The sequence below is a fragment of the Oncorhynchus tshawytscha genome, linkage group LG30 (assembly GCF_018296145.1).
Source record: "Oncorhynchus tshawytscha isolate Ot180627B linkage group LG30, Otsh_v2.0, whole genome shotgun sequence".
Classification (NCBI taxonomy): Eukaryota; Metazoa; Chordata; class Actinopteri; order Salmoniformes; family Salmonidae; genus Oncorhynchus; species Oncorhynchus tshawytscha.
The window spans coordinates 42,796,207-42,808,351 of NC_056458.1; the positions used below are offsets into that span (position 1 = coordinate 42,796,207).

The 12,145-nt window shown below is 50.7% G+C and overlaps 1 protein-coding gene across 1 annotated transcript in view; it reads left to right on the plus strand.

Annotated features, from left to right (window-relative positions):
- LOC112228282 (actin-binding LIM protein 3) overlaps positions 1 to 12,145 on the plus strand; it is a 160,625-nt gene that overhangs the window by 24,522 nt on the left and 123,958 nt on the right. Inside the window, exon 2 of the mRNA XM_042309618.1 lies at positions 6,762 to 6,920. Coding sequence (XP_042165552.1) covers positions 6,762 to 6,920 — 159 coding nt within the window. The remainder of the gene's footprint in view (positions 1 to 6,761; positions 6,921 to 12,145) is intronic.

Genomic DNA, 12,145 nt, shown 5'->3' on the forward strand with positions numbered 1-12,145 from the left:
CTCTCCCCACTCCCCCTCTCCCTCCCTTTCCTCTCCCCCTCTCCTCCCCTTTCCTCTTCTCTCCCCACTCTCCTCCCCTTTCCTCTCCTCTCCCCACTCTCCTCCCCTTTCCCCCCTTCTCTCCCCACTCTCCTCTCCTCCCCCTCTCCTCTCCTCCCCCTTTCCTCTTCTCTCCCCACTCTCCTCTCCTCTCCCCCCTTCTCCTTACCTCTCCTCTCTCCCCACTCTCCTCTCTCCTCCCCTCTCCTCCCCTTTCCCCACTCTCCTCTCCTCCCCTTTCTTCTCCTTTCCTCTCCTCTCCCCACTACCCTCTCCCCACTCTCCCCACTCTCCTCTCCTCCCCTTTCCTCTTCTCTCCCCACTCCCCTCTCCTCCCCTCTCCCCACTCTCCTCTCCCCACTCTCCTCTCCTCCCCTCTCCTCCCTTTCCTCTCCTCTCCCCACTCTCCTCTCCTCTCCTCCCCTTTCCTCTCCTCTCCCCACTCTCCTTTCCTTCCCTTTCCTCTCCTCTCCCCACTCTCCTTTCCTTCCCTTTCCTCTTCTCTCCCCACTCTCCTCTCCTTCCCTTTCCTCTCCCTCTCCCCACTCTCCTTTCCTTCCCTTTCCTCTCCTCTCCCCACTCTCCTTTCCTTCCCTTTCCTCTCCTCTCCCCACTCTCCTTTCCTTCCCTTTCCTCTCCTCTCCCCACTCTCCTTTCCTTCCCTTTCCTCTCCCTCTCCCCACTCTCCTCTCCTCCCCTTTCTTCTCCCCCTTTCCCTCTCCTCTCCCCACTCTCCCTCCTCTCCCCTACGTCAAGTGCAGTATTACCAAATAAATAACCCATCCGACAAGAGATCAGAAACATAGTGTTCTACAGCGTTATTTAGCAGGCCGTTGACTGGTGGTCGTTGACTGGTTAATTTCCCCACTCTTCAGACCCCTTTGGTCTTTTGTTTGCTTTGCTTCTTGGTACAGTATGTCACAGATTCTCCTGGGACTGCCGTGGCTGTTCTGTTCTATGTCACGCCCTGCTGTGAATACATTCAGCTGGACAACTTTAGACCCTGGGCCTAACATCGTCCTAGGATACCCTCTTTAGCATTGCCTTCTCCTCCAAAGCGCTGACACTGGAAAAGACACTTTGTAATGAATTTGATCAAAAATCCCACTTGATCTATTGAGAGTGGGTGGCATTCCAAGAACCCTGGGAAATGTGTGACTGTCAAGCCCAGTCTAAGCCAATATATTATCTCCAGTAAGTATCTGTCTGTCCGTCTGTTTGTCTGTCTGTCTGTCTGTCTGTCTGGCTGTCCGGCTGTTTGCCTGCCTGTCTGGTCCATCTGTCTGCCTGTCTGGTCCATCTGTCTGGCTGTCCATCTGTCTGTCTGCCTGTCTGGTCCATCTGTCTGGCTGTCTGTCTGCCTGTCTGGTCCATCTGTCTGCCTGTCTGTTCCATCTGTCTGCCTGTCTGTCCGTCTGTCTGTCTGTCTGTCCATCTGTCTGTCCGTCTGTCCGTCTGTCCGTCTGTCTGTCTGTCTGTCTGTGTGTGTCTGTCTGGTCCATCTGTCTGGCTGTCCATCTGTCTGTCTGTCCGTCTGTCCGTCTGTCTGTCTGTTCGTCTGTCTGTCTGTCTGGCTGTCTGGCTGTCTGTCCATCTGTCTGTTCGTCTGTCTGGCTGGCTGTCTAGCTGTCCATCTGTCTGTCTGGCTGTCTCACTGAGACATCAAGGTAGTCAGCAGGTAGGTCAGCCACCGGTCATCACAGCTCCACAGCTCCATATGTCTTCTACTTTCATCCTATTTTAGTTCCATTTTCAGCCCTCTGTTAATGGAAGCCCTCGTGAACAGTAATCCTCCCAGAGTCTAGTTAGAGAAAGATAAAACAAGCGTAGACAGACTTTGTTTCAAATTACTGTATTTCTGCTAGTTTCAGAAGTAAAGCTGGAGCTGAGGACGACCTCCTAATAGAGGTGATGCGGGCTGGACCAAAACCCATCGTTCATATGTCCAGCCAGCATGAATTTCTCACAGCATAAGAATCTCACTGATACAGTTGTGGGAATATCCAGGTTGTGGTCAACCATGTGGCATGACTGAACATTTGACATACACACATTGTACATATTTGCATCTCTGGCATGCTGTAGGCCTAGGGAGATGTAATCCTGACATGCTATAGTATATCATATCAGTATATTGATCCATTTCCTATTTGCTTTGTGGCTCCTTTCACCCTACCTCAAGCCTGTGATTAGCTTGATAGTATTGCATGCTGTGTTGTTGTCTCCCCAGGCTGTGTTAATGTCTCCCCAGGCTGTGTTAATGTCTCCCCAGGCTGTGTTGTTGTCTCCCCAATGTTAATCCCAGGCTGTGTTAATGTCTCCCAGGCTGTGTTGTTGTCTCCCCAGGCTGTGTTGTTGTCTCCCCAGGCTGTGTTAATGTCTCCCCAGGCTGTGTTAATGTCTCCCCAGGCTGTGTTAATGTCTCCCCAGGCTGTGTTAATGTCTCCCCAGGCTGTGTTAATGTCTCCCCAGGCTGTGTTAATGTCTCCCCAGGCTGTGTTAATGTCTCCCCAGGCTGTGTGATGTCTCCCCAGGCTGTGTTAATGTCTCCCCAGGCTGTGTTAATGTCTCCCCAGGCTGTGTTGTCTCCCCAGGCTGTGTTAATGTCTCCCAGGCTGTGTTGTTGTCTCCCCAGGCTGTGTTAATGTCTCCCCAGGCTGTGTTAATGTCTCCCCAGGCTGTGTTAATGTCTCCCCAGGCTGTGTTAATGTCTCCCCAGGCTGTGTCTCCCAGGTTGTCTCCCCAGGCTGTGTTAATGTCTCCCCAGGCTGTGTTAATGTCTCCCCAGGCTGTGTTAATGTCTCCCCAGGCTGTGTTAATGTCTCCCAGGCTGTGTTAATGTCTCCCCAGGCTGTGTTGTTGTCTCCCCAGGCTGTGTTAATGTCTCCCCAGGCTGTGTTAATGTCTCCCAGGCTGTGTTAATGTCTCCCCAGGCTGTGTTAATGTCTCCCCAGGCTGTGTTAATGTCTCCCCAGGCTGTGTTAATGTCTCTCCCAGGCTGTGTTAATGTCTCCCCAGGCTGTGTTGTTGTCTCCCCAGGCTGTGTTAATGTCTCCCCAGGCTGTGTTAATGTCTCCCCAGGCTGTGTTAATGTCTCCCAGGCTGTGTTAATGTCTCCCCAGGCTGTGTTAATGTCTCCCCAGGCTGTGTTAATGTCTCCCCAGGCTGTGTTAATGTCTCCCCAGGCTGTGTTGTTGTCTCCCCAGGCTCCCCAGGTGTTAATGTCTCCCCAGGCTGTGTTAATGTCTCCCAGGCTGTGTTAATGTCTCCCCAGGCTGTGTTAATGTCTCCCAGGCTGTGTTGTTGTCACCACAGTCATAGACCTATGCTCTGGGTTACATTCTTCTTTCTTCATCACTGGGTCACCATGTCATCATGGCTTTGAGACCGATCCTGCTCAGTCAAACGCGATCATTGTGCCATCAATGTTCAATACAAGGAGCAGCCGAGCAGGAAACAAATGAATATCAAATCAAAGTTTATTTGTCATGTGCGACGGATACAACAGTGAAATGCTGACTTACAGGCTCTAACCAACCAATAGTGCAAAAAAGGTGTTAGGTGAACAATATTTAAGTAAAGAAATAAAAACAACAGTAAAAGACAGAATAAGATTTGAAGAGATGCCCAGTTGGGACAAACTAGAGTAAATCAGAATATCACATACAATGAGATAGCTGTTGATGTCAAAGGTCAAATGTGAACCACAGCGATCTTATTATATGTGGTTTTGTTTCTTTCCGCTAACGTGGCATTGTTCTGTGGTTTAGGATGTGGACAGAAACTAGAGGTCGACCCCTAACAGAAACACCTGCACCCCTGTTCTCCTCCTCTGCCCCCTACCCCTGTTCTCCACCTCAGCCCCCTACACCTGTTCTCCTCCTCAGCCCCCTACACCTGTTCTCCTCCTCAGCTCCCTACACCTGTTCTCCTCCTCAGCCCCTACACCCGTTCTCCTCCTCAGCCCCCTACACCTGTTCTCCTCCTCAGCCCCCTACCCTGTTCTCCTCCTCAGCCCCCTACCACTGTTCTCCTCCTCAGCCCCCTACCCCTGTTCTCCTCCTCAGCTCCCCACCCCTGTTCTCCTCAGCCCCTCAGCCCCCTACACCTGTTCTCCTCCTCAGCCCCCTACACCTGTTCTCCTCCTCAGCCCCTACACCTGTTCTCCTCCTCAGCTCCCCCTACCCCTGTTCTCCTCCTCAGCTCCCCACCCCTGTTCTCCTCCTCAGCCCCCTACCCCTGCTCTCCTCCTCAGCCCCCTACCCCTGTTCTCCTCCTCAGCCCCCTACCCCTGTTCTCCTCCTCAGCTCCCCACCCCTGTTCTCCTCCTCAGCCCCCTACACCTGTTCTCCTCCTCAGCTCCCTACCCCTGTTCTCCTCCTCAGCCCCCCACCCCTGTTCTCCTCCTCAGCCCCCTACACCTGTTCTCCTCCTCAGCCCCCTACACCTGTTCTCCTCCTCAGCCCCCTACACCTGTTCTCCTCCTCAGCCCCCTACCCCTGTTCTCCCTCCTCAGCCCCTGCCCCTGTTCTCTCCTCAGCTCCCCACCCTTGTTCTCCTCCTCAGCCCCCTACCCCTGTTCTCCTCCTCAGCCCCCCACCCCTGTTCTCCTCCTCAGCCCCCTACCCCTGTTCTCCTCCTCAGCTCCCCACCCCTGTTCTCCTCCTCAGCTCCCTACCCCTGTTCTCCTCCTCAGCTCCCTACCCCTGTTCTCCTCCTCAGCTCCCTACCCCTGTTCTGCTCCTCAGCTCCCCACCCCTGTTCTCCTCCTCAGCTCCCCACACCTGTTCTCCTCCTCAGCTCCCTACCCCTGTTCTCCTCCTCAGCTCCCTACCCCCTGTTCTCCTCCTCAGCTCCCTACCCCTGTTCTCCTCCTCAGCCCCTACCCCTGTTCTCCTCCTCAGCCCCCTACCCCTGTTCTCCTCCTCAGCTCCCCACACCTGTTCTCCTCCTAATAGCCCTCCTGGTTACCTGCGGCAGAGAGCAGATGTTGCAGGAATGTGTGGTTTGCAGCTGCAACACTGACGGCTGCATGTTAATTGCATTGGCAGGTCTAAAAGATGACCCTGTCTGTGATTTAGGGTCACGCTGACAACCATACTGAAACTCTTTATCTGGCTCTTCAAAAGGTGCCATTTCTTAATGGCAGCTTTGGTCGGTGGCTTCATCTTAAAGAGGGTGTGTGTGTGTGTGTGTGCATCTGTCACAGACCTTGTGTGAGGTCGGGGTCGTCGTCTCTGTTTCCACAATATATCTTTTCATCCAATACCCCACCACAGATGTTGCCCCTTAATTCTCTCTCTGTTGTGTCCACTGCTGTTTTGTCTGCTTCTTTAACAATTGGACAGATGTATAGTAGTTGCCTCAGCAAAACTAGAATACTGCCAGTAAGCAAAATGACGTTGAAAAGACGTCTAAAATTCATATTTTACAGACGTGGTAAATATGTATTTTCTGGATGTTGAAGGCTTAAACTAAAATGTCCGTGGATGTGGAAATCAATGCCGGGCCGCACTACAGTGTTGCCTGAAATTGAATTGTATGAATGCCCATCTATATGGGGTAGCCTAGTGGTTAGAGTATTGGACTAGTAACCGAAAGGTTGCAAGTTCAAATCCCTGAGCTGACAAGGTACAAATCTGTCATTCTGCCCCTGAACAGGCAGTTAACCCACTGTTCCTAGGATGTTGTTGAAATTAAGAATTTGTTCTTAACTGACTTGCCCAGTTAAAAAAAATATGCCTACCGTTTGTACAACACCCCAAAAAAGACATCGTCTCGTGCTTACTGGGGTGTAGCCTACCATATCTGCCAGAAATTGAATTTTATGAATGCCCATCCATGTGGTAGGCCCACTGTTTGTAAAACGGCCCGTTGCATTGGTGTATTAGTCCTGATTCCTATAATGAATCAATTTGGCAATTTAATCTTTGAATATCAGCTACCCAACTTTATCAGGAGTTATTATGATTATATGTCCAATGTGTTTACACAGGGGGAAATGCAGAGGTGTATTATTTTTCACTATGATCAGCTTGTCAAAAATTGATGGATACAAAGTTGAAACCAGTGATCATGACAATGGGGTGAAACTCCTGGACAACAGTTGTGATTGGTCCATTTCATATTGTCCATTTTACTTCGACGTGTCCAGTTTTTAGGATATGTTTGTTAACATGACTTTGCATGTTTGTTTGACTGAGCGCCATTTAGGTTAGGCTATTTGATCGAAGAAACCTGCATGATGTAAAAAGTGTCCGTCTCATTACATTGTCATCCATTTTATCTCCAACCCGTAGGCTACCGATTGCTGCCAGATCCTATATGTGCTACAGGATTTATGTTTGGTAAAAAATAAATACGAAACATTGGTGGAGCTGCAGCAATGAGTTTCTCCAACATCACCCTGGAGAATAGAAATATTTCCCGCCCCTGCCTTTGACCAAGTGGGCCCTGCTTATCACAGGGCGTCACCAACACTCACCTAAAAAGCCTTGTGCCACTGGTTGAGAGAAATTGTCATTGTTTTGGGGAATAATTATGTGAGGTTGTATGTGTTGTTGTTGGAGCTGAGTCTTGGTCAATTTCGGTCAAAACATTTTGCCTTCGTCAATCTGCCGCCATAGGCGACCGCATAATCCTGCCTAATGAGTGGGCCGGACTTGGTAGCTGTCCAGCGGGTGTGACCTCTGACCTTACCTGTTCTCTCCTGTGGTCTCCAGCAGGGCCTTACCGGCACAACGCCTACGGAGGTAGCCCGAGCGGCAACTGCGGGCGTGGCGCCGTGACCATCCACTGTCTCCGCTGCCGGGAGGTCTGTAAGGGAGAGGTGGTTCGTGTGCAGAATGTCCACTTCCATGTCAAGTGCTTCACCTGCCAAGGTAAGACCCTCAGCCTTCTGTCTGTCTGTCTGTCCGTCTGCCTGCCTTCCATCCAGCCGTCTGTCCATCTGTCCGTCCACCTGTCTGTCTGTCTGTCTGTCTGTCTGCCTGCCTTCCATCCAGCCGTCTGTCCATCTGTCCGTCCACTGTCTGTCTGTCTGTCTGTCTGTTCGTGTGTCTGTTCTCTAGACATCCCTAACCTCCACAGTCTAGCAGCACTCTGCCAGTCCCAGTAGAGACCATTAGCTATCAGAGAGAGAGAGAGAGAGAATCTGTCTCCCTGACACCCCCTGGGCTGCTCAAGGCATCAGGAGAAAAGGAATAGCAAGAGAAGCCTGCTGAGAGCTCTTCATGGTAGACAGGACAATGAAGACAAGATCAACTGCCAACTTGTAGTGTTTATCTTATTGTTAAACCTATAAATGAGTGTTTCATATTTTCAGAATGGTATTTTCTACTCGTGTTTCACCTAGGGAAGCCACTTGTAGTGCCTCTAAGCAGCCAGAAGAAGAATAGGCAGGTGGAGGTGGGCCATTCCCTTCCATTGTCAGAAACCATTTCCAAATGGCCGGTGCTCACGCGGTCTTGTTTATTATGCAAGCTGTTGCTGTGGTAACGGTGTTAGGGGGCAACTTGCCTTGGATGCTGGTTACTCTCTCCGCCAGTATCAGCCAATAGGAGCCCTTCCTGGGTGCTCTGGGGCACAGCAAGGTGGTTGCCGTTTTCTCGCTACAATATATATACACATCTCCCTTCATCTCCCTTCTCCTTCATGCTCATTCTCTTACTGTCTGTCTCTATAGATCTCTCGTCCCTTTCTCTCCTCTTTCTTTCATCTGTTCAGTCTCTCTCTCATTCCCTCAGTCTCTCTCATTCCCTCTCTCTCTCTCATTCCCTCATTCCTCATTCCCCACAGTCTCTCTCTCATTCCTGCCCACAGTCTCTCTCTCTTCTCTCTCATTCCCTGCCCACAGTCTCTCTCTCTCATTCCCTGCCCACAGTCTCTCTGTATCTCTCATTCCCTGCCCACAGTCTCTCTCATTCCCTGCCCACAGTTCTCTCTCCCTGTATCTCTCTCTCATTCCTGCCCACAGTCTCTCTCTCATTCCCTGCCCACGGTCTCTCTCTCTCTCATTCCCTGCCCACAGTCTCTCTCTCATTCCCTGCCCACAGTCTCTCTCTCTCTCTCTCTGTATCTCTCATTCCCTGCCCACTCTCTCTCATTCCCTGCCCACAGTCTCTCTCATTCCCTGCCCACAGTCTCTCTTCTCTCTCTCTCTCTCTCTCATTCCCTATCTCTCATTCCCTGCCCACAGTCTCTCTCTCATTCCCTGCCCACAGTCTCTCTCTCTCTCTCTGTATCTCTCTCTCTCATTCCCTGCCCACAGTCTCTCTCTCATCATTCCCTGCCCACAGTGCCCACAGTCTCTCTCATTCCCTGCCCACAGTCTCTCTCTCATTCCCTGCCCACAGTCTCTCTCAGTCTCTTCATTCCTGCCCACAGTCTTTCTCTCTCTGTATCTCTCATTCCCTGCCCACAGTCTCTCTCTCATTCCCTGCCCACGGTCTCTCTCTCTCTCATTCCCTGCCCACATTCTCTCTCTCATTCCCTGCCCACAGTCTCTCTCTCATTCCCTGCCCACAGTCTCTCTCATTCCCTGCCCACAGTTTCATTCTCTGTATCTCTCATTCCCTGCCCACAGTCTCTCTCATTCCCTGCCCACAGTCTCTCTCTCTCATTCCCTGCCCACGGTCTCTTTCTCTCATTCCCTGCCCACATTCTCTCTCATTCCCTGCCCACGCCTTGCCCAGTCTCTTCTCTCTCATTCTCTGCCCACATTCTCTCTCTCATTCCCTGCCCACGGTCTCTCTCATTCCCTGCCCACGGTCTCTCTTCTCTCTCATTCCCTGCCCACAGTCTCTCATTCCTCAGTCTCTTCATTTCCTGCCCACATCTCTCTCATTCCCTGCCCACAGGTCTCTTTCTCTCATTCCTTGCCCACAGTCTCTCTCCCTCAGTCTCTCTCTCATTCCCTGCCATTCTCTCTCATTCCCTGCCCCAGTTTCTCTCTGTATCTCTCATTCCCTCAGTCTCTCTCTCATTCCCTCCACAGTCTCTCTCATTCTCTGCCCACATTCTCTCTCTCATTCCCTGCCCACGGTCTCTTTCTCTCATTCTGCCCACATTCTCTCTCATTCTCTCTCTGCCCCACGGTCTCTTTCTCTCATTCCCTGCCCACAGTCTCTCTCTCATTCTCATCTCTTCATTCCCCTGCCCACAGTCTCTCTCATTCCCTGCCCACAGTTTCTCTCATTCCCTGTATCTCTCATTCTCTGCCCACAGTTTCTCTCTCTCTGCATCTCTCATTCCCTGCCCACAGTCTCTCTCTCTCATTCCCTCTTTCTATTCCCCCACAGTCCTTGCCCAGTCTCTCTCTGCATCTCTCATTCCCTGCCCACAGTCTCAGTCCTGCTCAGTCTCTTCTATCCCACAGTCCTTGCCCAGTCTCTCTCTGCATCTCTCATTCCCTGCCCACAGTCTCTCTCTCTCTTTCTACCACACAGTCCTTGCCCAGTCTTTTCTCTCTGTATCTCTCATTCACTGCCCACAGTCTCTCTCTCTCTCTCTCTCTCATTCCCTGCCCACATTCTCTTTCAATTCAATTCAATTCAATTCAAGGGGCTTTATTAGCATGGGAAACATGTGTTAACATTGCCAAAGCAAGTGAGGTAGATAATATACAAAAGTGAAATAAACAATATAAATTAACAGTAAACATTACACATACAGAAGTTTCAAAACAATAAAGACATTACAAATGTCATATTATATAATGGTGTTTGTTCTTCACTGGTTGCCCTTTTCTTGTGGCAACAGGTCACAAATCTTGCTGCTGTGATGGCACACTGTGGAATTTCCAAAAGTAGATATGGGAGTTTATCAAAATTGGATTTGTTTTCGAATTAGATTTTGATAATTAGTGGGTATCGGCCTAATTCTGCTCTGCATGCATTATTTGGTGTTTTACGTTGTACACGGAGGATATTTTTGCAGAATTCTGTATGCAGAGTCTCAATTTGGTGTTTGTCCCATTTTTTGAAGTCTTGGTTGGTGAGCGGACCCCAGACCTCACAACCGTAAAGGGCAATGAGGTCTATGATTGAGTCAAGTATTTTTAGCCAGAATTTTATGTTCCTTTTGATGGCATAGAATGCCCTTCTTGCCTTGTCTCTCAGATCGTTCACAGCTTTGTGGAAGTTACCTGTGGCGCTGATGTTTAGGCCAAGGTATGTATAGTTTTTTGTGTGCTCTAGGGCAACAGTGTCTAGATGGAATTTGTATTTGTCCTGGCGACTGGACCTTTTTTGGAACACCATTATTTTGGTCTTACTGAGATTTGCTGTCAGGGCCCAGGTCTGACAGAATCTGTGCAGAAGATCTAGGTGCTGCTGTAGGCCCTCCTTGGTTGGTGACAGAAGACATTTGACTTCAGATTCTAGCAGGGTGAGGCCGGGTGCTGCAGACTTTTCTAGTGCCCGCTCTCTCTCATTCCCTGCCCACAGTCTCTTCCCATTCCCTGCCCACAGTCTCTCTCTCTCATTCCCTGCCCACAGTCTCTCTCTCTCATTCCCTGCCCACAGTCTCTCTATCTCATTCCCTGCCCACAGTCTCTCTATCTCATTCCCTGCCCACAGTCTCTCTCTCTCATTCCTTCCCAGTCTCTCTCTCTCTCTCTCTCTCTCTCTCATTCCCTGCCCAGTCTCTCTCTCTCTCTCTCTCTCTCTCTCTCTCTCATTCCCTGCCCACAGTATCTCTCTCATTCCCTGCGCACAGTATCTCTCTCTCTGTCTCATTCCCTGCCCACAGTGTATCTCATTCCCTCCCCACAGTAGCTCTCTCTCTCATTCCCTGCCACAGTATCTCTCTCTCTCATTCCCTGCCCACAGTATCTCTCTCTCTCTCTCTCTCTCTCTCATTCCCTGCCCACAGTCTCTCTCTCTCTCTCTCTCTGTATCCCTCATTCTCTGCCCACAGTCTCTCTCTAATTCCCTGCCCACAGTCTCTCTCTAATTCCCTGCCCACAGTCTCTCTCTCTCTCTCTCTCTCTCTCTCTCTCTCATTCCCTGCCCACATCTCTCTCTCTCTCTCTCTCTCTCTCTCTCTCTCTGTATCCCTCATGCTCTGCCCACAGTCTCTCTCTAATTCTCTGCCCACAGTCTCTCTCTAATTCCCTGCCCACAGTCTCTCTCTAATTCCCTGCCCACAGTCTCTCTCTCTAATTCCCTGCCCACAGTCTCTCTCTCTCATTTCCTGCCCACAGTCTCTCTCTGTCTCATTCATTGCCCACAGTCTCTCTCTCTGTCTCATTCCCTGCCCACAGTCTCTCTCATTCCCTGCCCAGTCTCTCTCTCTCTCTCTCTCTCTCATTCCCTGCCCACAGTATCTATCTCTCTCTCATTCCCTGCCAACAGTGTATCTCATTCCCTGCCCACAGTAGCTCTCTCTCTCATTCCCTGCCACAGTATCTCTCTCTCTCATTCCCTGCCCACAGTATCTCTCTCTCTCTCTCATTCCCTGCCCACAGTATCTCTCTCTCTCTCTCTCATTCCCTGCCCACAATATCTCTCATTCCCTGCCCACAGTAGCTCTCTCTCTCTCATTCCCTGCCCACAGTAGCTCTCTCTCTCTCTCATTCCCTGCCCACAGTAGCTCTCTCTCTCTCTCTCTCTCTCTCTCTCTCTCTCTCATTCCCTGCCCACAGTAGCTCTCTCTCTCTCTCTCATTCCCTGCCCACAGTAGCTCTCTCTCTCTCTCTCATTCCCTGCCCACAGTAGCTCTCTCTCTCTCTCATTCCCTGCCCACAGTATCTCTATCTCTCTCATTCCCTGCCCACAATATCTCTCATTCCCTGCCCACAGTATCTCTCTCTCTCTCATTCCCTGCCCACAGTAGCTCTCTCTCTCATTCCCTGCCCACAGTAGCTCTCTCTCTCTCTCATTCCCTGCCCACAGTAGCTCTCTCTCTCTCTCTCTCATTCCCTGCCCACAGTAGCTCTCTCTCTCTCTCTCATTCCCTGCCCACAGTAGCTCTCTCTCTCATTCCCTGCCCACAGTAGCTCTCTCTCATTCCCTGCCCACAGTAGCTCTCTCTCTGTATCTCTCATTCCCTGCCCACAGTAGCTCTCTCTCTGTATCTCTCATTCCCTGCCCATAGTAGCTCTCTC